The sequence below is a fragment of the Oncorhynchus keta genome, unplaced genomic scaffold, assembly GCF_023373465.1.
Source record: "Oncorhynchus keta strain PuntledgeMale-10-30-2019 unplaced genomic scaffold, Oket_V2 Un_scaffold_4335_pilon_pilon, whole genome shotgun sequence".
Lineage (NCBI taxonomy): Eukaryota > Metazoa > Chordata > Actinopteri > Salmoniformes > Salmonidae > Oncorhynchus > Oncorhynchus keta.
This window is the reverse complement of record NW_026290940.1, coordinates 87,501-115,000: the sequence shown is the minus strand read 5'-3', so window position 1 is coordinate 115,000 and position 27,500 is coordinate 87,501. Positions and strand designations below refer to the sequence as shown.

The window sequence follows — 27,500 nt, the reverse complement described above, 5'->3', positions numbered from 1 at the left end:
AATCCCCAATAGAAAGAGCCAAGACATCAGCTACATGACAGGAACAAACCTTGAGAGGAACCAGACTCAGATACCAGTAGAGAGGAACACCACACCACAGTAACATCATGACTCAGATACCAGTAGAGAGGAACCCCACACCACAGTAACATCATGACTCAGATACCAGTAGAGAGGAACCCCACACCACAGTAACATCATGACTCAGATACCAGTAGAGAGGAACACCACACCACAGTAACATCATGACTCAGATACCAGTAGAGAGGAACACCACACCACAGTAACATCATGACTCAGATACCAGTAGAGAGGAACCCCACACCACAGTAACATCATGACTCAGATACCAGTAGAGAGGAACCCCACACCACAGTAACATCATGACTCAGATACCAGTAGAGAGGAACACCACACCACAGTAACATCATGACTCAGATACCAGTAGAGAGGAACCCCACACCACAGTAACATCATGACTCAGATACCAGTAGAGAGGAACACCACACCACAGTAACATCATGACTCAGATACCAGTAGAGAGGAACGGTAACTTTCATGTCTTTCTACATGTTGAATCTCCCACAGTTCATCAACCCCCAGCAGGTGATCTCTAACAGACTGCAGACACCCTTCTGCTCTCAGCTGTTCGTCTCTCTGGTGTGTTTCAGTTCATCAACCCCCAGCAGGTGATCTCTAACAGACTGCAGACACCCTTCTGCTCTCAGCTGTTCGTCTCTCTGGTGTGTTTCAGTTCATCAACCCCCAGCAGGTGATCTCTAACAGACTGCAGACACCCTTCTGCTCTCAGCTGTTCGTCTCTCTGGTGTGTTTCAGTTCATCAACCCCCAGCAGGTGATCTCTAACAGACTGCAGACACCCTTCTGCTCTCAGCTGTTCGTCTCTCTGGTGTGTTTCAGTTCATCAACCTCCAGCAGGTGATCTCTAACAGACTGCAGACACCCTTCTGCTCTCAGCTGTTCGTCTCTCTGGTGTGTTTCAGTTCATCAACCTCCAGCAGGTGATCTCTAACAGACTGCAGACACCCTTCTGCTCTCAGCTGTTCGTCTCTCTGGTGTGTTTCAGTTCATCAACCTCCAGCAGGTGATCTCTAACAGACTGCAGACACCCTTCTGCTCTCAGCTGTTCGTCTCTCTGGTGTGTTTCAGTTCATCAACCCCAGCAGGTGATCTCTAACAGACTGCAGACACCCCTCTGCTCTCAGCTGTTCGTCTCTCTGGTGTGTTTCAGTTCATCAACCCCAGCAGGTGATCTCTAACAGACTGCAGACACCCTTCTGCTCTCAGCTGTTCGTCTCTCTGGTGTGTTTCAGTTCATCAACCCCCAGCAGGTGATCTCTAACACACTGCAGACACCCCTCTGCTCTCAGCTGTTCGTCTCTCTGGTGTGTTTCAGTTCATCAACCCCCAGCAGGTGATCTCTAACACACTGCAGACACCCCTCTGCTCTCAGCTGTTCGTCTCTCTGGTGTGTTTCAGTTCATCAACCTCCAGCAGGTGATCTCTGACTGCAGACACCCTTCTGCTCTCAGCTGTGTTCAGGTTGTTTCATTCATCAACCTCCAGCAGGTGATCTCTAACAGACTGCAGACACCCCCTCTGATCTCAGCTGTTCGTCTCTCTGGTGTGTTTCAGTTCATCAACCCCCAGCAGGTGATCTCTAACAGACTGCAGACTGCTCTCAGCTGTTCGTCTCTCTGGTGTGTTTCAGTTCATCAACCTCCAGCAGGTGATCTCTAACAGACTGCAGACACCCCTCTGCTCTCAGCTGTTCGTCTTTCTGGTGTGTTTCACACACAGTTCATCAACCCCAGCAGGTGATCTCTAACAGACTGCAGACACCCCTCTGCTCTCAGCTGTTCGTCTCAGTTCATCAACCTCCAGCAGGTGATCAACACACTGCAGACACCCCTCTGCTCTCAGCTGTTCGTCTCTCTGGTGTGTTTCAGTTCATCAACCCCAGCAGGTGATCTCTAACAGACTGCAGACACCCCTCTGCTCTCAGCTTTCGTCTCTCTGGTGTGTTTCAGTTCATCAACCCCCAGCAGGTGATCTCTAACACACTGCAGACACCCCTCTGCTCTCAGCTGTTCGTCTCTCTGGTGTGTTTCAGTTCATCAACCCCCAGCAGGTGATCTCTAACAGACTGCAGACACCCTTCTGCTCTCAGCTGTTCGTCTCTCTGGTGTGTTTCAGTTCAGACGATTACCTGAATTGAATTCATTCATTCATTCAATTCTTTGTTCGTTCATTCATTCGTTCATTCATTCGTTCATTGATTCGTTCATTCATTGATTCATTCATTGATTCATTGATTCGTTCATTCATTCGTTCGTTCGTTCGTTCATTTATTTGTTCGTTCGTTCATTCATTCGTTCGTTCATTTATTCGTTCGTTCGTTCATTTATTCGTTCGTTCTTTCGTTCATTCATTCATTCATTCATTCATTCATTCATTCATTCCTTACCTGATAAAAGCCAGTGATATGACGTAGTCTGAGTGGACAGCGATCAGCCAATCGCAGTCTTTGCTGTGCGGGTAGGGGAGGGGGAAGTTGGGGGAGAGGATGAATCCTGATGATCCTGTTACATTACCCCCACAGGGAGCTGCAGAAACACACACACACACACACACACACACACACACACACACACACACACACAATGTTCAAAATATACAGTACAACATAATGTAGTGGTTTTAATATGTCCTGGTCACGGTGCCGTTAACCTCTTTAACCACACCGGTGGTTTTCAAGACAGAATAATACAACTATAAAACATCCCTATCAGGGTTTAATATCCCTATCAGGGTTTAATATCCCTATCAGGGTTTAATAGGGTTTAATATCCCTATCAGGGTTTAATATCCCTATCAGGGTTTAATAGGGTTTAATATCCCTATCAGGGTTTAATATCCCTATCAGGGTTTAATATCCCTAGCAGGGTTTAATATCCCTATCAGGGTTTAATATCCCTATCAGGGTTTAATATCCCTATCAGGGTTTAATAGGGTTTAATATCCCTAGCAGGGTTTAATATCCCTATCAGGGTTTAATATCCCTATCAGGGTTTAATATCCCTATCAGGGTTTAATATCCCTATCAGGGTTTAATAGGGTTTAATATCCCTATCAGGGTTTAATAGGGTTTAATATATCTATCAGGGTTTAATATCCCTAGCAGGGTTTAATAGGGTTTAATATCCCTATCAGGGTTTAATAGGGTTTAATATCCCTATCAGGGTTTAATAGGGTTTAATATCCCTATCAGGGTTTAATAGGGTTTAATAGGGTTTAATATATCTATCAGGGTTTAATATCCCTAGCAGGGTTTAATAGGGTTTAATATCCCTAACAGGGTTTAATAGGGTTTAATATCCCTATCAGGGTTTAATAGGGTTTAATATCCCTATCAGGGTTTAATATCCCTATCAGGGTTTAATAGGGTTTAATGTCCCTATCAGGGTTTAATATCCCTATCAGGGTTTAATAGGGTTTAATATCCCTATCAGGGTTTAATATCCCTATCAGGGTTTAATATCCCTATCAGGGTTTAATAGGGTTTAATATCCCTATCAGGGTTTAATATCCCTATCAGGGTTTAATATCCCTATCAGGGTTTAATAGGGTTTAATGTCCCTATCAGGGTTTAATATCCCTATCAGGGTTTAATATCCCTATCAGGGTTTAATAGGGTTTAATGTCCCTATCAGGGTTTAATATCCCTATCAGGGTTTAATATCCCTATCAGGGTTTAATATCCCTATCAGGGTTTAATAGGGTTTAATATCCCTATCAGGGTTTAATATCCCTATCAGGGTTTAATATCCCTATCAGGGTTTAATATCCCTATCAGGGTTTAATAGGGTCCCTATCAGGGTTTAATATCCCTATCAGGGTTTAATATCCCTATCAGGGTTTAATAGGGTTTAATATCCCTATCAGGGTTTAATAGGGTTTAATGTCCCTATCAGGGTTTAATATCCCTATCAGGGTTTAATATCCCTATCAGGGTTTAATATCCCTATCAGGGTTTAATATCCCTATCAGGGTTTAATATCCCTATCAGGGTTTAATAGGGTTTAATATCCCTATCAGGGTTTAATATCCCTATCAGGGTTTAATATCCCTATCAGGGTTTAATAGGGTTTAATATCCCTATCAGGGTTTAATATCCCTATCAGGGTTTAATAGGGTTTAATATCCCTATCAGGGTTTAATATCCCTATCAGGGTTTAATATCCCTATCAGGGTTTAATATCCCTATCAGGGTTTAATATCCCTATCAGGGTTTAATATCCCTATCAGGGTTTAATATCCCTAGCAGGGTTTAATATCCCTATCAGGGTTTAATATCCCTATCAGGGTTTAATATCCCTATCAGGGTTTAATATCCCTATCAGGGTTTAATAGGGTTTAATATCCCTATCAGGGTTTAATAGGGTTTAATATCCCTATCAGGGTTTAATATCCCTATCAGGGTTTAATATCCCTATCAGGGTTTAATAGGGTTTAATATCCCTATCAGGGTTTAATAGGGTTTAATATCCCTATCAGGGTTTAATATCCCTATCAGGGTTTAATAGGGTTTAATATCCCTATCAGGGTTTAATAGGGTTTAATATCCCTATCAGGGTTTAATATCCCTATCAGGGTTTAATAGGGTTTAATATCCCTATCAGGGTTTAATATCCCTAGCAGGGTTTAATATCCCTATCAGGGTTTAATATCCCTAGCAGGGTTTAATATCCCTAACAGGGTTTAATATCCCTATCAGGGTTTAATAGGGTTTAATAACGGGGCGGCAGCGTAGCCTAGTGGTTAGAGCGTTGGATTAGTAACCGGAAGGTTGTGAGTTCAAACCCCCGAGCTGACAAGGTACAAATCTGCCTGAACAGGCAGTTAACCCACTGTTCCCAGGCCGTCATTGAAAATAAGAATGTGTTCTTAACTGACTTGCCTGGTTAAATAAAGGTAAAATTAAAATAAAAAATAATAACTGACCCCATTAATACAGACTGACCCCTGTTATATCCCCAGTAGTGTCTCATTAATACAGACTGACCCCATTAATACAGACTGACCCCTGTTATACAGACTGACCCCTGTTATATCCCCAGTAGTGTTTCATTAATATAGACTGACCCCTGTTATACAGACTGACCCCTGTTATACAGACTGACCCCTGTTATACAGACTGACCCCTGTTATACAGACTGACCCCATTAATACAGACTGACCCCTGTTATATCCCCAGTAGTGTTTCATTAATATAGACTGACCCCTGTTATACAGACTGACCCCTTTAATACAGACTGACCCCTGTTATATCCCCAGTAGCGTTTCATTAATATAGACTGACCCCTGTTATACAGACTGACCCCTGTTATACAGACTGACCGCTGTTATACAGACTGACCCCTGTTATACAGACTGACCCCATTAATACAGACTGACCCCTGTTATATCCCCAGTAGTGTTTCATTAATATAGACTGACCCCTTTAATACAGACTGACCCCTGTTATATCCCCAGTAGCGTTTCATTAATATAGACTGACCCCTGTTATACAGACTGACCCCTGTTATACAGACTGACCGCTGTTATACAGACTGACCCCTGTTATACAGACTGACCCCATTAATACAGACTGACCCCTGTTATACAGACTGACCCCTGTTATACAGACTGACCGCTGTTATACAGACTGACCCCATTAATACAGACTGACCCCATTAATACAGACTGACCCCTGTTATACAGACTGACCCCATTAATACAGACTGACCCCATTAATACAGACTGACCCCTGTTATACAGACTGACCGCTGTTATACATACTGACCCCTGTTATACAGACTGACCCCATTAATACAGACTGACCCCTGTTATATCCCCAGTAGTGTTTCATTAATATAGACTGACCCCTGTTATACAGACTGACCCCATTAATACAGACTGACCCCTGTTATATCCCCAGTAGCGTTTCATTAATATAGACTGACCCCTGTTATACAGACTGACCCCTGTTATACAGACTGACCCCTGTTATACAGACTGACCCCATTAATACAGACTGACCCCTGTTATACAGACTGACCCCTGTTATACAGACTGACCGCTGTTATACAGACTGACCCCATTAATACAGACTGACCCCATTAATACAGACTGACCCCTGTTATACAGACTGACCCCATAAATACAGACTGACCCCATTAATACAGACTGACCCCTGTTATACAGACTGACCCCTGTTATACAGACTGACCCCTGTTATATCCCCAGTAGTGTTTCATTAATATAGACTGACCCCTGTTATACAGACTGACCCCTGTTATACAGACTGACCCCTGTTATATCCACCAAAACGGGGTTGAAAAAGGACCTTTGAATGCCCCACTATTGCAGAAAGCTTCGCAGAATAAACTCAGTTATATTCCTAGTAGTATATATATATATATATATTGTTATCATAGATGTTTTATTGGATTTATCCAGGAAGTCCCAGTGAGGTCAGAAGACCTCTTTTACAAGGAAGACCTGGCGTTTAGGAGGCTCGCTGCTACAGCCTGAAGACAGAATAACTCTCGCTGTAGTGTTAAACGGAATAACCCCTCGTTCAGTTCCTAGGAGCCTGTCTTTGAAACCCCTGACGATGAAAAACAGAACAACCACAGATATATTCCTTTTAGCGTGTAATGTACAGCCCCACCAATACAGATGGAGGGCTGATAAACCAGCTATATTTCATATACAGCCCCACCAATACATCTGGGTGGGATAGTCTGCCAGTAGTATAGTATAGTATAGTATAGTATAGTATAGTATAGTATAGTATGGTATAGTATAGTATAGTATAGTATATTATAGCATAGCATAGTAAAGTATATTATACTATAGTATGCTATAATACAGAATATTATAGTATAGTAGAGTATAGTATGGTATAGTATATATAAGTACAGGATATAATAAATAAGTACAGTATAGCACAGTACAGTATAGTATAGATAAGTACAGTATAGTACAGTATTGTATAGAACAGCACGTATTGTATAGATCAGTACAGTACAGTATAGTACGGTATAGTATTTATCAGTACAGTAGAGTACAGTATAGAACAGCGTAGTATAGTATAGCTCAGTACAGTATAGTATAGTATAGTATATATACGTACAGTACAGTACTGGGCTGCCAGTAGTATAGTATAGTATAGATCAGTATAGTATAGTATAGTATAGTATAGTATAGTATAGTATAGTGTAGTAGTAAATCCTCACCAATGCAGCTGGGAGGGCTGGGCTGCCAGTAGTATAGTATAGTATAGTATAGTATAGTATAGTATAGTATAGTATAGTATAGTATAGTATAGTATAGTATAGTATAGTATAGTATAGTATAGTATAGTATAGTATAGTATAGTATAGATCAGTATAGTACAGTAGTAAATCCTCACCAATGCAGCTGGGAGGGCTGGGCTGCCAGTAGTATAGTATAGTATAGTATAGTATAGTATAGTATAGTATAGTAGTAGATCAGTATAGTACAGTAGTAAATCCTCACCAATGCAACTGGGAGGGCTGGGCTGCCAGTAGTATAGTATAGTGTAGATCAGTATAGTACAGTAGTAAATCCTCACCAATGCAACTGGGAGGGCTGGGCTGCCAGTAGTATAGTATAGTATAGTATAGTATAGTATAGTATAGATAGTATAGATCATTATAGTATAGATAAGTACAGTAGTAAATCCTCACCAATGCAGCTGGGAGGGCTGGGCTGCCAGTAGTATAGTATAGTATAGTATAGTATAGTATAGATCAGTATAGTATAGTATCCTCACCAATGCAGCTGGGAGGGCTGGGCTGCCAGTAGTAGTATAGTATAGTATAGTATAGTATAGATCAGTATAGTACAGTAGTAAATCCTCACCAATGCAGCTGGGAGGGCTGGGCTGCCAGTAGTATAGTATAGTGTAGATCAGTATAGTACAGTAGTAAATCCTCACCAATGCAACTGGGAGGGCTGGGCTGCCAGTAGTATAGTATAGTATAGTATAGTATAGTATAGTATAGTATAGTATAGTATAGATCATTATAGTATAGATAAGTACAGTAGTAAATCCTCACCAATGCAGCTGGGAGGGCTGGGCTGCCAGTAGTATAGTATAGTATAGTATAGTATAGATCAGTATAGTACAGTAGTAAATCCTCACCAATGCAGCTGGGAGGGCTGGGCTGCCAGTAGTATAGTATAGTATAGTATAGTATAGTATAGTATAGTATAGTATAGTGTAGATCAGTATAGTACAGTAGTAAATCCTCACCAATGCAACTGGGAGGGCTGGGCTGCCAGTAGTATAGTATAGTATAGTATAGTATAGTATAGTATAGTATAGTATAGTATAGTAGTAAATCCTCACCAATGCAGCTGGGAGGGCTGGGCTGCCAGTAGTATAGTATAGTATAGTATAGTATAGTATAGTATAGTATAGTATAGTATAGTGTAGATCAGTATAGTACAGTAGTAAATCCTCACCAATGCAGCTGGGAGGGCTGGGCTGCCAGTAGTATAGTATAGTATAGTATAGTATAGTATAGTATAGTATAGTATAGTGTAGATCAGTATAGTACAGTAGTAAATCCTCACCAATGCAGCTGGGAGGGCTGGGCTGCCAGTAGTATAGTATAGTATAGTATAGTATAGTATAGTATAGTATAGTATAGATCAGTATAGTACAGTAGTAAATCCTCACCAATGCAGCTGGGAGGGCTGGGCTGCCAGTAGTATAGTATAGTATAGTATAGTATAGTATAGTATAGTATAGTATAGTACAGTAGTAAATCCTCACCAATGCAGCTGGGAGGGCTGGGCTGCCAGTAGTATAGTATAGTATAGTATAGTATAGTATAGTATAATAGATCATTATAGTATAGATAAGTACAGTAGTAAATCCTCACCAATGCAGCTGGGAGGGCTGGGCTGCCAGTAGTATAGTATAGTATAGTATAGTATAGATCAGTATAGTACAGTAGTAAATCCTCACCAATGCAGCTGGGAGGGCTGGGCTGCCAGTAGTATAGTATAGTGTAGATCAGTATAGTACAGTAGTAAATCCTCACCAATGCAACTGGGAGGGCTGGGCTGCCAGTAGTATAGTATAGTATAGTATAGTATAGTATAGTATAGTATAGATCAGTATAGTACAGTAGTAAATCCTCACCAATGCAGCTGGGAGGGCTGGGCTGCCAGTATAGTATAGTATAGTATAGTACAGTAGTAAATCCTCACCAATGCAGCTGGGAGGGCTGGGCTGCCAGTAGTATAGTATAGTATAGTATAGTATAGTATAGTATAGTATAGTATAGATCAGTATAGTACAGTAGTAAATCCTCACCAATGCAGCTGGGAGGGCTATAGTAGTAGTATAGTATAGTATAGTATAGTATAGTACAGTAGTAAATCCTCACCAATGCAGCTGGGAGGGCTGGGCTGCCAGTAGTATAGTATAGTATAGTATAGTATAGTATAGTATAGTATAGATCAGTATAGTACAGTAGTAAATCCTCACCAATGCAGCTGGGAGGGCTGGGCTGCCAGTAGTATAGTATAGTATAGTATAGTATAGTATAGTATAGTATAGTATAGTATAGTATAGTATAGTATAGTATAGATAGTACAGTAGTAAATCCTCACCAATGCAGCTGGGAGGGCTGGGCTGCCAGTAGTATAGTATAGTATAGTATAGTATAGTATAGTATAGTAGTATAGTATAGATCAGTAGTAAATCCTCACCAATGCAGCTGGGAGGGCTGGGCTGCCAGTAGTATAGTATAGTATAGTATAGTATAGTATAGTATAGATCAGTATAGTACAGTAGTAAATCCTCACCAATGCAGCTGGGAGGGCTGGGCTGCCAGTAGTATAGTATAGTATAGTATAGTATAGTATAGTATAGTACAGTAGTAAATCCTCACCAATGCAGCTGGGAGGGCTGGGCTGCCAGTAGTATAGTAGTATAGTATAGTATAGTATAGTATAGTATAGTATAGATCAGTATAGTACAGTAGTAAATCCTCACCAATGCAGCTGGGAGGGCTGGGCTGTAGTAGTATAGTATAGTATAGTATAGTATAGTATAGTATAGATCAGTATAGTACAGTAGTAAATCCTCACCAATGCAGCTGGGAGGGCTGGGCTGCCAGTAGTATAGTATAGTATAGTATAGTATAGTATAGTATAGTATAGTATAGTATAGATAGTATAGTACAGTAGTAAATCCTCACCAATGCAGCTGGGAGGGCTGGGCTGCCAGTAGTATAGTATAGTATAGTATAGTATAGTATAGTATAGTATAGTACAGTAGTAAATCCTCACCAATGCAGCTGGGAGGGCTGGGCTGCCAGTAGTATAGTATAGTATAGTATAGTATAGTATAGTATAGATCATTATAGTATAGATAAGTACAGTAGTAAATCCTCACCAATGCAGCTGGGAGGGCTGGGCTGCCAGTAGTATAGTATAGTATAGTATAGTATAGTATAGTATAGTATAGTATAGATCATTATAGTATAGATAGTACAGTAGTAAATCCTCACCAATGCAGCTGGGAGGGCTGGGCTGCCAGTAGTATAGTATAGTATAGTATAGTATAGTATAGTATAGTATAGTATAGTATAGATCAGTATAGTACAGTAGTAAATCCTCACCAATGCAGCTGGGAGGGCTGGGCTGCCAGTAGTATAGTATAGTATAGTATAGTATAGTATAGTATAGTATAGATCAGTATAGTACAGTAGTAAATCCTCACCAATGCAGCTGGGAGGGCTGGGCTGCCAGTAGTATAGTATAGTATAGTATAGTATAGTATAGTATAGTATAGATCAGTATAGTACAGTAGTAAATCCTCACCAATGCAGCTGGGAGGGCTGGGCTGCCAGTAGTATAGTATAGTATAGTATAGTATATAGATCAGTATAGTACAGTAGTAAATCCTCACCAATGCAGCTGGGAGGGCTGGGCTGTCAGTAGTATAGTATAGTATAGTATAGTATAGTATAGTATAGTATAGTATAGTACAGTAGTAAATCCTCACCAATGCAGCTGGGAGGGCTGGGCTGTCAGTAGTATAGTATAGTATAGTATAGATCAGTATAGTATAGTATAGTATAGTATAGTATAGTATAGTATAGATCAGTATAGTACAGTAGTAAATCCTCACCAATGCAGCTGGGAGGGCTGGGCTGCCAGTAGTATAGTATAGTATAGATCAGTATAGTATAGTATAGTATAGTATAGTATAGTATAGTATAGTATAGTATAGATCAGTATAGTACAGTAGTAAATCCTCACCAATGCAGCTGGGAGGGCTGGGCTGCCAGTAGTATAGTATAGTATAGTATAGTATAGTATAGTATAGTATAGTATAGTATAGATCAGTATAGTACAGTAGTAAATCCTCACCAATGCAGCTGGGAGGGCTGGGCTGCCAGTAGTATAGTATAGTATAGTATAGTATAGTATAGTAGTAAATCCTCACCAATGCAGTGGGAGGGCTGGGCTGCCAGTAGTATCTGTTGTCCACTTGGATGCAGGTGATCTTGCTCTCTCCCTGCAGCTCATATCCTGGATCACAGGAGAAGGTCACCGTGTCATCTGGTTCTCTCCCATCTCCGTGACGACTGCCGTTCATAGGCAGGCCTGGATCTCTGCAGGCTGTCGCCACTGAACCTGGAGACACACGGCAGACATGACGTTACGCAACAGCCGAAGGACACACAGCAGACATATGAGACCAGTTAGCTTCCCAGTTCATATGAGACCCGTTAGCTTCCCAGTTCATATGAGACCTGTTAGCTTCCCAGTTCATATGAGACCCGTTAGCTTCCCAGTTCATATGAGACCCGTTAGCTTCCCAGTTCATATGAGACCCGTTAGCTTCCCAGTTCATATGAGACCCGTTAGCTTCCCAGTTCATATGAGACCCGTTAGCTTCCCAGTTCATATGAGACCCGTTAGCTTCCCAGTTCATATGAGACCAGTTAGCTTCCCAGTTCATATGAGACCAGTTAGCTTCCCAGTTCATATGAGACCAGTTAGCTTCCCAGTTCATATGAGACCCGTTAGCTTCCCAGTTCATATGAGACCCGTTAGCTTCCCAGTTCATATGAGACCCGTTAGCTTCCCAGTTCATATGAGACCCGTTAGCTTCCCAGTTCATATGAGACCCTTTAGCTTCCCAGTTCATATGAGACCCGTTAGCTTCCCAGTTCATATGAGACCCGTTAGCTTCCCAGTTCATATGAGACCCGTTAGCTTCCCAGTTCATATGAGACCCGTTAGCTTCCCAGTTCATATGAGACCAGTTAGCTTCCCAGTTCATATGAGACCAGTTAGCTTCCCAGTTCATATGAGACCAGTTAGCTTCCCAGTTCATATGAGACCTGTTAGCTTCCCAGTTCATATGAGACCCTTTAGCTTCCCAGTTCATATGAGACCCGTTAGCTTCCCAGTTCATATGAGACCCTTTAGCTTCCCAGTTCATATGAGACCCGTTAGCTTCCCAGTTCATATGAGACCCGTTAGCTTCCCAGTTCATATGAGACCAGTTAGCTTCCCAGTTCATATGAGACCCGTTAGCTTCCCAGTTCATATGAGACCCGTTAGCTTCCCAGTTCATATGAGACCCGTGAGCTTCCCAGTTCATATGAGACCCGTTAGCTTCCCAGTTCATATGAGACCCGTTTGCTTCCCAGTTCATATGAGACCCGTTAGCTTCCCAGTTCATATGAGACCCGTTAGCTTCCCAGTTCATATGAGACCCGTTTGCTTCCCAGTTCATATGAGACCCGTTAGCTTCCCAGTTCATATGAGACCCGTTAGCTTCCCAGTTCATATGAGACCAGTTAGCTTCCCAGTTCATATGAGACCCGTTAGCTTCCCAGTTCATATGAGACCCGTTAGCTTCCCAGTTCATATGAGACCCGTTAGCTTCCCAGTTCATATGAGACCCGTTAGCTAACACAGTTCATATGAGACCCGTGAGCTTCCCAGTTCATATGAGACCCGTTAGCTTCCCAGTTCATATGAGACCCGTTAGCTTCCCAGTTCATATGAGACCCGTTAGCTTCCCAGTTCATATGAGACCCGTTAGCTTCCCAGTTCATATGAGACCCGTTAGCTTCCCAGTTCATATGAGACCCGTTAGCTTCCCAGTTCATATGAGACCCGTGAGCTTCCCAGTTCGTTCATATGAGACCCGTTAGCTTCCCAGTTCATATGAGACCCGTGAGCTTCCCAGTTCATATGAGACCCGTTAGCTTCCCAGTTCATATGAGACCCGTTAGCTTCCCAGTTCATATGAGACCCGTTAGCTTCCCAGTTCATATGAGACCCGTTAGCTTCCCAGTTCATATGAGACCCGTTAGCTTCCCAGTTCATATGAGACCCGTTAGCTTCCCAGTTCATATGAGACCCGTTAGCTTCCCAGTTCATATGAGACCCGTGAGCTTCCCAGTTCATATGAGACCCGTTAGCTTCCCAGTTCATATGAGACCCGTTAGCTTCCCAGTTCATATGAGACCCGTTAGCTTCCCAGTTCATATGAGACCCGTTAGCTTCCCAGTTCATATGAGACCTGTTAGCTTCCCAGTTCATATGAGACCCGTTAGCTTCCCAGTTCATATGAGACCCTTTAGCTTCCCAGTTCATATGAGACCCGTTAGCTTCCCAGTTCATATGAGACCCGTTAGCTTCCCAGTTCATATGAGACCCGTTAGCTTCCCAGTTCATATGAGACCAGTTAGCTTCCCAGTTCATATGAGACCCAGTTCATATGAGACCAGTTAGCTTCCCAGTTCATATGAGACCCGTTAGCTTCCCAGTTCATATGAGACCCGTTAGCTTCCCAGTTCATATGAGACCCTTTAGCTTCCCAGTTCATATGAGACCCGTTAGCTTCCCAGTTCATATGAGACCCGTTAGCTTCCCAGTTCATATGAGACCCGTTTGCTTCCCAGTTCATATGAGACCCGTTAGCTTCCCAGTTCATATGAGACCAGTTAGCTTCCCAGTTCATATGAGACCAGTTAGCTTCCCAGTTCATATGAGACCCGTTAGCTTCCCAGTTCATATGAGACCAGTTAGCTTCCCAGTTCATATGAGACCCGTTAGCTTCCCAGTTCATATGAGACCCGTGAGCTTCCCAGTTCATATGAGACCAGTTAGCTTCCCAGTTCATATGAGACCAGTTAGCTTCCCAGTTCATATGAGACCAGTTAGCTTCCCAGTTCATATGAGACCCGTTAGCTTCCCAGTTCATATGAGACCAGTTAGCTTCCCAGTTCATATGAGACCCGTTAGCTTCCCAGTTCATATGAGACCAGTTAGCTTCCCAGTTCATATGAGACCCGTTAGCTTCCCAGTTCATATGAGACCCGTTAGCTTCCCAGTTCATATGAGACCCGTGAGCTTCCCAGTTCATATGAGACCCGTTAGCTTCCCAGTTCATATGAGACCCGTTAGCTTCCCAGTTCATATGAGACCCGTTAGCTTCCCAGTTCATATGAGACCCGTTAGCTTCCCAGTTCATATGAGACCCGTTAGCTTCCCAGTTCATATGAGACCCGTTAGCTTCCCAGTTCATATGAGACCCGTTAGCTTCCCAGTTCATATGAGACCCGTTAGCTTCCCAGTTCATATGAGACCAAATAGTACAGAGTTGAAAGTAAATAGAATGAATAAATGCTCTTGTTTCTTGTCACTCTAGAAACTGCCAGCTATTCTTCTTGAAACACTCACTGGAGAAGTCAATGGCGAAGCCAGACTTGGTGATGTAGAAGTCAGTCTGGAACTGAACGGTGACGACGTTCAGGGTGCTGTGTATCCCGTCGGGGAGCAGGGAGCCAGACACCTCCCTCAGAGACATCCCATTTTCCGCTGGTCCGTCCCAAACCTCCAGGATGTCGTGAGATGCCTCTGTGTCGAACGCCAGGAACTGGAGGCTTTTAGGGAGGACGGGATTTAATAAATCGGATTAAAAAAAAATTTAAAAAAAAGATTTTGGCCAAGACAACACCGATTTCAAATTATAAAATATTAATATTCTATCTGTATTCGCTTGAGGTTGTATGCATTTTCTGTTTACTCTTATCACCAAGTGTCTGGCAGGACAAACCGTCTGAAAACTATTCACACCTTCCCTTCGACTGGTGCCAGGAACTGGAGGGGCCAGTTGGGAAGGATCTGATTAGACAAAACCGACTCCACAGTCAGGCAACGACCGAAATGATGAGAGAAAGTACAGTACCTCTACAGGCAGTCACCTACTGTGTATTCTGAATCTTTAATGACTTGGTTCTGAGTAAAGCATGAAACAATAAGGCTAACACATTGATATGTGAGATACCGGAGAAGGATGCCCCATTTTAATTTTTCTTCATTTTAATTTTATGGTAAAAAAAAAAAAAAGGTAGATGAGTACCAGGGTTTTCGTTATGTAAAATGTGCCGCCGGACAAGATGACTAGGATTTTTTTTTTAATTTAAAGCCCATTTTTAGTAAATGATCTGACCCCCGTAGCCATTTGGTTTGCGTAACCCATTAGGGTGTCCACCACACGGTGCTCAGACTGACAGAAATCATATGTAGATTATGGTAATTCATCTTCATAGAACGTGTAATTTCCTGTCGTGAAAGCTGCCCAATAAAACATCACTTTCAAACATTTTCCCAAAATGCAATTCGTGGGGAAAACACCATATCCTGATGCGAACGGTTTCAAATGTGACAGAGATCTCAGTTAGAACGTTAGAAAGAGGCGGGGAACCTAAAGATGCATCAACTAAGACGGGTTGATAATATGACTGAAGGATTTTGTGCCTTTGACTTTCTGGACAAATGAAGAAAAAAAAAACGTTTATATAAAAACCAATAGAACAGGAAAGAAATGTTGGTTTCAACGGCATATGAGGAAGTCTTTATAAAATAACTGGTGGGATATTTTTTTTATTTTATCTTTATTTAACCAGGCAAGTCAGTTAAGAAAAAATTCTTATTTTCAATGACGGCCTAGGAACAGTGGGTTAACTGCCTGTTCAGGGGCAGAACGACAGATTTATCAGATTTGTCAGCTCGGGGATTCCGGTTACTAGTTCAACGCTCTAACCACTAGGCTACCCTGCCGCCCCAGGAGCAACGAGCTGAGGAGCTGCAGGACCTGGAGAAGTCTTTATAAAATAACTGTCTGAGTGTTTCTACGGTGGGATATTACCAGGAGCAACGAGCTGAGGAGCTGCAGGACCTGGAGAAGTCTGACAAGTGATATTCAGCTCAAAACAGGCTCTGTATGCTGTGCTCATGTGATAAATAAGATACATGATGACTAACGAAATAAAATACACACGACCCAATTTAATTATACAAAATGTAGCAAATGAACCGATAGACCGATAAACATGGCGGTCAAATGTATTGCCATCGAATGATATTTCAACAATGAATAAAAAGCATTGTTTTGCAATGGGATTGTTTTTTCTTCAACTCAATTTGGCAACAATTTTATTTATTGGCTCATATTTTCTTACCGGTCAAAAGCCGGCAATTACCAGCTAAGGAAACTCTGATGCCTACAGTACATACCTCCAAAGCCAATTACCAGCTAAGGAAACTCTGATGGGTACATACCTCCAAAGCCAATTACCAGCTAAGGAAACTCTGATGCCTACATACCTCCAAAGCCAATTACCAGCTAAGGGAAACTCATGATGCATACATACCTCCAAAGCCAATTACCAGCTAAGAAACTCTGATGGCTACAGTACATACCTCCAAAGCCAATTACCAGCTAAGGAAACTCTGATCGGTACAGTACATACCTCCAAAGCCAATTACCAGCTAAGGGAAACTCTGATGCATACATACCTCCAAAGCCAATTACCAGCTAAGGGAAACTCTGATGCCTACATACCTCCAAAGCCAATTACCAGCTAAGGAAACTCTGATGCCTACATACCTCCAAAGCCAATTACCAGCTAAGGAAACTCTGATGCCTACATACCTCCAAAGCCAATTACCAGCTAAGGGAAACTCTGATGCATACAGTACATACCTCCAAAGCCAATTACCAGCTAAGGGAAACTCTGATGCCTACATACCTCCAAAGCCAATTACCAGCTAAGGAAACTCTGATGCCTACAGTACATACCTCCAAAGCCAATTACCAGCTAAGGAAACTCTGATGCATACAGTACATACCTCCAAAGCCAATTACCAGCTAAGGAAACTCTGATGCATACAGTACATACCTCCAAAGCCAATTACCAGCTAAGGGAAACTCTGATGCCTACATACCTCCAAAGCCAATTGCCAGCTAAGGAAACTCTGATGCATACAGTACATACCTCCAAAGCCAATTACCAGCTAAGGAAACTCTGATGCATACAGTACATACCTCCAAATCAATTACCAGCTAAGGGAAACTCTGATGCCTACATACCTCCAAAGCCAATTACCAGCTAAGGAAACTCTGATGGGTACAGTACATACCTCCAAAGCCAATTACCAGCTAAGGGAACTCTGATGGGTACATACCTCCAAAGCCAATTACCAGCTAAGGGAAACTCTGATGCCTACATACCTCCAAAGCCAATTACCAGCTAAGGAAACTCTGATGCATACAGTACATACCTCCAAAGCCAATGACCAGCTAAGGGAAACTCTGATGGGTACAGTACATACCTCCAAAGCCAATTACCAGCTAAGGAAACTCTGATGCATACATACCTCCAAAGCCAATTACCAGCTAAGGGAAACTCTGATGCCTACAGTACATACCTCCAAAAGCCAATTACCAGCTAAGGGAAACTCTGATGGGTACAGTACATACCTCCAAAGCCAATTACCAGCTAAGGAAACTCTGATGCATACAGTACATACCTCCAAAGCCAATTACCAGCTAAGGAAACTCTGATGCATACAGTACATACCTCCAAAGCCAATTACCAGCTAAGGGAACTCTGATGGGTACAGTACATACCTCCAAAGCCAATTACCAGCTAAGGAAACTCTGATGCATACAGTACATACCTCCAAAGCCAATTACCAGCTAAGGAAACTCTGATGCCTACATACCTCCAAAGCCAATTACCAGCTAAGGAAACTCTGATGCATACAGTACATACCTCCAAAGCCAATACCAGCTAGAAGGAAACTCTGATGCATACAGTACATACCTCCAAAGTTACCAGCTAAGGAAACTCTGATGGGTACATACCTCCAAAGCCAATTACCAGCTAAGGAAACTCTGATGCCCAGTACATACCTCCAAAGCCAATTACCAGCTAAGGAAACTCTGATGCATACAGTACATACCTCCAAAGCCAATTACCAGCTAAGGGAACTCTGATGGGTACTACATACCTCCAAAGCCAATTACCAGCTAAGGAAACTCTGATGCCTATACCTCCAAAGCCAATTACCAGCTAAGAAACTCTGATGCATACAGTAAATACCTCCAAAGCCAATTACCAGCTAAGGAAACTCTGATGCATACATACCTCCAAAAGCCAATTACCAGCTAAGGGAAACTCTGATGCCTACATACCTCCAAAGCCAATTACCAGCTAAGAAACTCTGATGCATACAGTACATACCTCCAAAGCCACTTACCAGCTAAGGAAACTCTGATGCATACAGTACATACCTCCAAATCCAATTACCAGCTAAGGGAAACTCTGATGCCTACATACCTCCAAAGCCAATTACCAGCTAAGGAAACTCTGATGCATACAGTACATACCTCCAAAGCCAATTACCAGCTAAGGAAACTCTGATGCATACAGTACATACCTCCAAAGCCAATTACCAGCTAAGGGAAACTCTGATGCCTACATACCTCCAAAGCCAATTACCAGCTAAGGAAACTCTGATGCATACAGTACATACCTCCAAAGCCAATTACCAGCTAAGGAAACTCTGATGCATACAGTACATACCTCCAAAGCCAATTACCAGCTAAGGGAACTCTGATGCCTACATACCTCCAAAGCCAATTACCAGCTAAGGAAACTCTGATGCCTACAGTACATACCTCCAAAGCCAATTACCAGCTAAGGGAAACTCTGATGCATACAGTACATACCTCCAAAGCCAATTACCAGCTAAGGGAACTCTGATGCCTACATACCTCCAAATCCAATGCCAGCTAAGGAAACTCTGATGCCTACATACCTCCAAAGCCAATTACCAGCTAAGGGAAACTCTGATGCCTACATACCTCCAAAGCCAATTACCAGCTAGGGAAACTCTGATGGGTACAGTACATACCTCCAAAGCCATGACCAGCTAAGGGAAACTCTGATGCATACATACCTCCAAAGCCAATTACCAGCTAAGGGAACTCTGATGGGTACAGTACATACCTCCAAAGCCAATTACCAGCTAAGGGAAACTCTGATGCCTACATACCTCCAAAGCCAATTACCAGCGAAGGAAACTCTGATGCATACAGTACATACCTCCAAAGCCAATTACCAGCTAAGGAAACTCTGATGCATACATACCTCCAAAAGCCAATTACCAGCTAAGGGAAACTCTGATGCCTACATACCTCCAAAGCCAATTACCAGCTAAGGAAACTCTGATGCATACAGTACATAATTCCAAATCCAATTACCAGCTAAGGAAACTCTGATGCCTACATACCTCCAAAGTCAATTACCGTTTGCATACAGTACATACCTCCAAAGCCACAAGAGCTAAGGAAACTCTTGCAAAGTACATACCTCCAAAGCCAATTTAGCTAAATGAAACTCTGATGCCTACAGTACATACCTCCAAAGCCATTTGGTCTGATGCCTACAGTACATACCTCCAAAGCCAATTACCAGCTAAGGGAACTCTGATGCCTACAGAATACCTCCAAAGCCAATTACCGGCTAAGGGAACTCTGATGGGTACATACCTCCAAAGCCAATTACCAGCTAAGGGAAACTCTGATGCCTACAGTACATACCTCCAAAGCCAATTACCAGCTAAGGGAAACTCTGATGCCTACAGTACATACCTCCAAAGCCAATTACCGGCTAAGGAAACTCTGATGGGTACAGTACATATCCAAAGCCAATACCAGCTAAGGGTAACTCTGATGCCTACATAAATGATGCCTACATACCTCCAAAGCCAATTACCAGCTAAGGGAAACTCTGATGCCTACATACCTCCAAAGTCAATAACCGGCTAAGGAAACTCTGATGCATACAGTACATAACTCCAAAGCCAATTACCAGCTAAGGAAACTCTGATGCATACAGTTTCCAAAGCCAATTACCGGCTAAGGAAACTCTGATGCCTACAGTACATACCTCCAAAGCCAATTACCAGCTAAGGGGAACTCTGATGCCTACAGTACATACCTCCAAAGCCAATTACCGGCTAAGGGAACTCTGATGGGTACATATACCTCCAAAGCCAATTACCAGCTAAGGGAAACTCTGATGCCTACAGTACATACCTCCAAAGCCAATTACCAGCTAAGGAAACTCTGATGCCTACAGTACATACCTCCAAAGCCAATTACCGGCTAAGGAAACTCTGATGGGTACAGTACATACCTCCAAAGCCAATTACCAGCTAAGGGAACTCTGATGCCTACATACCTCCAAAGCCAATTACCAGCTAGGACTCTGGATGCCTACATACCTCCAAAGCCAATACCAGCTAAGGGAACTCTGATGTGTACATACCTCCAAAGCCAATTACCAGCTAAGGGAAACTCTGATGGGTACATACCTCCAAAGCCAATTACCAGCTAAGGATGCCTACATACCTCCAAAGCCAATTACCAGCTAAAAACTCTGATGCCTACATACCTCCAAAGCCATATTACCAGCTAAGGAAACTCTGATGTCTACATACCTCCAAAGCCAATTACCAGCTGGAAACTCTGATGCCTAAGTACATACCTCCAAAGCCAAACCAGCTAAGGAAACTCTGATGCATACATACCTCCAAAGCCAATTACCAGCTAAGAAACTCTGATGGGTACATACCTCCAAAGCCAATTACCAGCTAAAAACTACATACATACCTCCAAAGCCAATTACCAGCTAAGGAAACTCTGATGGGTACATACCTCCAAAGCCAATTACCAGCTAAAAAACTCTGATGGGTACATACCTCCAAAGCCATTACCGGCTAAGGGAACTCTGATGCATACAGTACATACCTCCAAAGCCAATTACCAGCTAAGGGAAACTCTGATGCATACAGTACATACCTCCAAAGCCAATTACCGGCTAAGGGAACTCTGATGCCTACATACCTCCAAAGCCAATTACCAGCTAAGGGAACTCTGATGCATACAGTACATACCTCCAAAGCCAATTACCAGTTAAGGGAAACTCTGATGGGTACAGTACATACCTCCAAAGCCAATTACCAGCTAAGGGAACTCTGATGGGTACAGTACATACCTCCAAAGCCAATTACCAGCTAAGGAAACTCTGATGGATACAGTACATACCTCCAAAGCCAATTACCAGCTAAGGAAACTCTGATGCCTACATACCTCCAAAGCCAATTACCAGCTAAGGAAACTCTGATGCCTACATACCTCCAAAGCCAATTACCAGCTAAGGAAACTCTGATGCCTACATACCTCCAAAGCCAATTACCAGCTAAGGAAACTCTGATGCCTACATACCTCCAAAGCCAATTACCAGCTAAGGAAACTCTGATGCCTACATACCTCCAAAGCCAATTACCAGCTAAGGAAACTCTGATGCATACAGTACATACCTCCAAAGCCAATTACCAGCTAAGGAAACTCTGATGCCTACATACCTCCAAAGCCAATTACCAGCTAAGGAAACTCTGATGCCTACCAGTACATACCTCCAAAGCCAATTACCAGCTAAGGAAACTCTGATGGGTGCCATGCTAAGGGAAACATGTACATACCTCCAAAGCCAATTACCAGCTAAGGGAACTCTGATGGGTACATACCTCCAAAGCCAATTACCAGCTAAGGGAACTCTGATGCCTACAGTACATACCTCCAAAGCCAATTACCAGCTAAGGAAACTCTGATCGGTACAGTACATACCTCCAAAGCCAATTACCAGCTAAGGGAAACTCTGATGCATACATACCTCCAAAGCCAATTACCAGCTAAGGGAAACTCTGATGCCTACATACCTCCAAAGCCAATTACCAGCTAAGGGAACTCTGATGCCTACAGTACATACCTCCAAAGCCAATTACCAGCTAAGGGAAACTCTGATGGGTACATACCTCCAAAGCCAATACCAGCTAAGGGAACTCTGATGCCTACATACCTCCAAAGCCAATTACCAGCTAAGGGAACTCTGATGCCTACATACCTCCAAAGCCAATTACCAGCTAAGGGAAACTCTGATGCCTACATACCTCCAAAGCCAATTACCAGCTAAGGAAACTCTGATGCATACAGTACATACCTCCAAAGCCAATGACCAGCTAAGGGAAACTCTGATGGGTACAGTACATACCTCCAAAGCCAATTACCAGCTAAGGAAACTCTGATGCATACATACCTCCAAAGCCAATTACCAGCTAAGGGAAACTCTGATGCACAGTACATACCTCCAAAGCCAATTACCAGCTAAGGGAAACTCTGATGCATACAGTACATACCTCCAAAGCCAATTACCGGCTAAGGGAAACTCTGATGCATACAGTACATACCTCCAAAGCCAATTACCGGCTAAGGGAAACTCTGATGCATACAGTACATACCTCCAAAGCCAATTACCAGCTAAGGGAAACTCTGATGCATACATACCTCCAAAGCCAATTACCAGCTAAGGGAACTCTGATGGGTACAGTACATACCTCCAAAGCCAATTACCAGCTAAGGGAACTCTGATGCCTACAGTACATACCTCCAAAGCCAATTACCAGCTAAGGAAACTCTGATGCCTACATACCTCCAAAGCCAATTACCAGCTAAGGAAACTCTGATGCCTACAGTACATACCTCCAAAGCCAATTACCAGCTAAGGGAAACTCTGATGCATACAGTACATACCTCCAAAGCCAATTACCAGCTAAGGGAACTCTGATGCCTACAGTACATACCTCCAAAGCCAATTACCAGCTAAGGGAACTCTGATGGGTACAGTACATACCTCCAAAGCCAATTACCAGCTAAGGGAAACTCTGATGGGTACAGTACATACCTCCAAAGCCAATTACCAGCTAAGGGAAACTCTGATGCCTACAGTACATACCTCCAAAGCCAATTACCAGCTAAGGGAACTCTGATGCCTACAGTACATACCTCCAAAGCCAATTACCAGCTAAGGGAAACTCTGATGGGTACAGTACATACCTCCAAAGCCAATTACCAGCTAAGGAAACTCTGATGGGTACAGTACATACCTCCAAAGCCAATTACCAGCTAAGGGAACTCTGATGGGTACAGTACATACCTCCAAAGCCAATTACCAGCTAAGGAAACTCTGATGCCTACAGTACATACCTCCAAAGCCAATTACCAGCTAAGGGAAACTCTGATGCATACAGTACATACCTCCAAAGCCAATTACCAGCTAAGGGAACTCTGATGCCTACAGTACATACCTCCAAAGCCAATTACCAGCTAAGGGAACTCTGATGGGTACAGTACATACCTCCAAAGCCAATTACCAGCTAAGGGAAACTCTGATGGGTACAGTACATACCTCCAAAGCCAATTACCAGCTAAGGGAAACTCTGATGGGTACAGTACATACCTCCAAAGCCAATTACCAGCTAAGGGAACTCTGATGGGTACATACATACCTCCAAAGCCAATTACCAGCTAAGGGAAACTCTGATGCCTACATACCTCCAAAGCCAATTACCAGCTAAGGGAACTCTGATGGGTACAGTACATACCTCCAAAGCCAATTACCAGCTAAGGAAACTCTGATGGGTACATACCTCCAAAGCCAATTACCAGCTAAGGGAAACTCTGATGGGTACAGTACATACCTCCAAAGCCAATTACCAGCTAAGGGAAACTCTGATGGGTACAGTACATACCTCCAAAGCCAATTACCAGCTAAGGGAACTCTGATGGGTACATACCTCCAAAGCCAATTACCGGCTAAGGGAAACTCTGATGCCTACATACCTCCAAAGCCAATTACCAGCTAAGGGAACTCTGATGGGTACAGTACATACCTCCAAAGCCAATTACCAGCTAAGGAAACTCTGATGCCTACATACCTCCAAAGCCAATTACCAGCTAAGGAAACTCTGATGCCTACATACCTCCAAAGCCAATTACCGGCTAAGGGAAACTCTGATGGGTACAGTACATACCTCCAAAGCCAATACCAGCTAAGGAAACTCTGATGCCTACATACCTCCAAAGCCAATTACCAGCTAAGGGAACTCTGATGGGTACAGTACATACCTCCAAAGCCAATTACCGGCTAAGGGAAACTCTGATGCCTACATACCTCCAAAGCCAATTACCAGCTAAGGGAACTCTGATGGGTACAGTACATACCTCCAAAGCCAATTACCAGCTAAGGGAACTCTGATGGGTACAGTACATACCTCCAAAGCCAATTACCAGCTAAGGAAACTCTGATGCCTACATACCTCCAAAGCCAATTACCAGCTAAGGGAAACTCTGATGTCTACATACCTCCAAAGCCAATTACCAGCTAAGGGAACTCTGATGGGTACAGTACATACCTCCAAAGCCAATTACCAGCTAAGGAAACTCTGATGGGTACAGTACATACCTCCAAAGCCAATTACCAGCTAAGGGAACTCTGATGCCTACATACCTCCAAAGCCAATTACCAGCTAAGGGAAACTCTGATGGGTACAGTACATACCTCCAAAGCCAATACCAGCTACTCTGATGGGTACAGTACATACCTCCAAAGCCAATTACCAGCTAAGGAAACTCTGATGGGTACAGTACATACCTCCAAAGCCAATTACCAGCTAAGGGAACTCTGATGGGTACAGTACATACCTCCAAAGCCAATTACCGGCTAAGGGAAACTCTGATGGGTACAGTACATACCTCCAAAGCCAATTACCAGCTAAGGGAACTCTGATGGGTACAGTACATACCTCCAAAGCCAATTACCGGCTAAGGGAAACTCTGATGGGTACAGTACATACCTCCAAAGCCAATTACCAGCTAAGGGAAACTCTGATGGGTACAGTACATACCTCCAAAGCCAATTACCAGCTAAGGGAAACTCTGATGCCTACATACCTCCAAAGCCAATTACCAGCTAAGGAAACTCTGATGCCTACAGTACATACCTCCAAAGCCAATTACCAGCTAAGGAAACTCTGATGCCTACATACCTCCAAAGCCAATTACCAGCTAAGGAAACTCTGATGCCTACATACCTCCAAAGCCAATTACCAGCTAAATCATAATTTAATGGAAACTCTGATGCCTACATACCTCCAAAGCCAATTACCAGCTAAGGAAACTCTGATGCCTACATACCTCCAAAGCCAATGTTAATCAGATAAACTCTGAGATGTTAACCAAGATGTTAACCAAGATGTTAACCAAGAGCTTAATCAAGATGTTAAAGATGTTAATCAAGAAACTCTGATGCCTATGTTAATCAAAGCCAATACCAGCTAATCAAGATGTTAACTCTGAATGCCACCTCCAAATGTTAATCCAAGATTACCAGCTAAGGAAACTCTGATGCCTAATCAAGATGTACATACCAAGATGTTAACCAATATGTTAATCAAATGTTAACCAAGACCAAACTGTGCATTATGAATCATAATTTAATGATAAAAGTAAGTAAATATTTGACAAGATGTTAACCAAGATGTTAACCAAGATGTTAACCAAGATGTTAACCAAGATGTTAATCAAGATGTTAACCAAGATGTTAACCAAGATGTTAATCAAGATGTTAACCAAGATGTTAACCAAGATGTTATCTGAAACAACAGCAGGACTGTTTTGTAATACATTAACATAGAAATGGTTCTGTATGGTACCAGACAAGGGTACCCCATTTTGCCTATTCATTTTGTGGTAAAAAAAAAAGTTAATATCCGATTCCAATTCTATATTTGAAGTAGCTACCTGACGATGTTGCCAGAGTTGACAGTGATGGTCCAGGTACAGCGCAGGTTGTTGTCGTAAGGAAAGGGATATCCAGGAGACAGGATGCGGCCTGTAGACTCACCTTTGAACCTACCGCCACACTCCGCTGGAGGCACACACACACAGAAACACACACACACAGAAACACACACACACACAGAAACACACACACACACGCAGAAACACACACACACAGAAACACACACACACAGAAACACACACACACACAGAAACACACACACACAGAAACACACACACACGAAACACACACACACACAGAAACACACACACACAGAAACACACACACACAGAAACACACACACAGAAACACACACACAGAAACACACACACACAGAAACACACACACACACAGAAACACACACACACACACACACACACACACACACACACACACACACACACACACACACACACACACACACACACACACACACACACACACACACACACACACACACACAGAAACACACACAGAAACACACACACACACACACACAGAAACACACACACACAGAAACACACACACCAAAAACAGGTCACTAACAGGTCACCCGACCTGGTCAACATCCAACATCTAAACAACAGAACAGTTCCCTTGAGGGAAAATGGTATTAAAGAAATCAATGCAAACACAACTGGCAGACTTGTCAAATCAGACTATTCCCAGTTATTCAACAAGAAGAATACAAAAAAACAGAATAGAGATCTGAATACAAAGGACTAGCGGTTAGTACATCCTAGAGTAAAGCCCCTTTCTCCTTGGGCCTGGTAATGGAATGGAGTAAAGCCCCTTTCTCCTTGGGCCTGGTAATGGAATGGAGTAAAGCCCCTTTCTCCTTGGGCCTGGTAATGGAATGGTGTCAAGCCCCTTTCTCCTTGGGCCTGGTAATGGAATGGAGTAAAGCCCCTTTCTCCTTGGGCCTGGTAATGGAATGGAGTAAAGCCCCTTTCTCCTTGGGCCTGGTAATGGAATGGAGTAAAGCCCCTTTCTCCTTGGGCCTGGTAATGGAATGGAGTAAAGCCCCTTTCTCCTTGGGCCTGGTAATGGAATGGAGTAAAGCCCCTTTCTCCTTGGGCCTGGTAATGGAATGGAGTAAAGCCCCTTTCTCCTTGGGCCTGGTAATGGAATGGAGTAAAGCCCCTTTCTCCTTGGGCCTGGTAATGGAATGGAGTAAAGCCCCTTTCTCCTTGGGCCTGGTAATGGAATGGAGTAAAGCCCCTTTCTCCTTGGGCCTGGTAATGGAATGGAGTAAAGCCCCTTTCTCCTTGGGCCTGGTAATGGAATGGAGTAAAGCCCCTTTCTCCTTGGGCCTGGTAATGGAATG

The 27,500-nt window shown here is 42.9% G+C and overlaps 1 protein-coding gene across 1 annotated transcript in view; it reads right to left on the bottom strand.

Moving 5' to 3' along the window:
• The window catches only part of LOC127928864 (CUB and sushi domain-containing protein 3), a gene marked incomplete at its 3' end in the record, with an annotated part of 197,949 nt that overhangs the window by 99,361 nt on the left and 71,088 nt on the right, over nt 1-27,500 (bottom strand). The window contains 4 exon segments of the mRNA XM_052516415.1: nt 2,488-2,623; nt 11,556-11,750; nt 14,820-15,022; nt 26,134-26,260. Coding sequence (XP_052372375.1) covers nt 2,488-2,623; nt 11,556-11,750; nt 14,820-15,022; nt 26,134-26,260 — 661 coding nt within the window.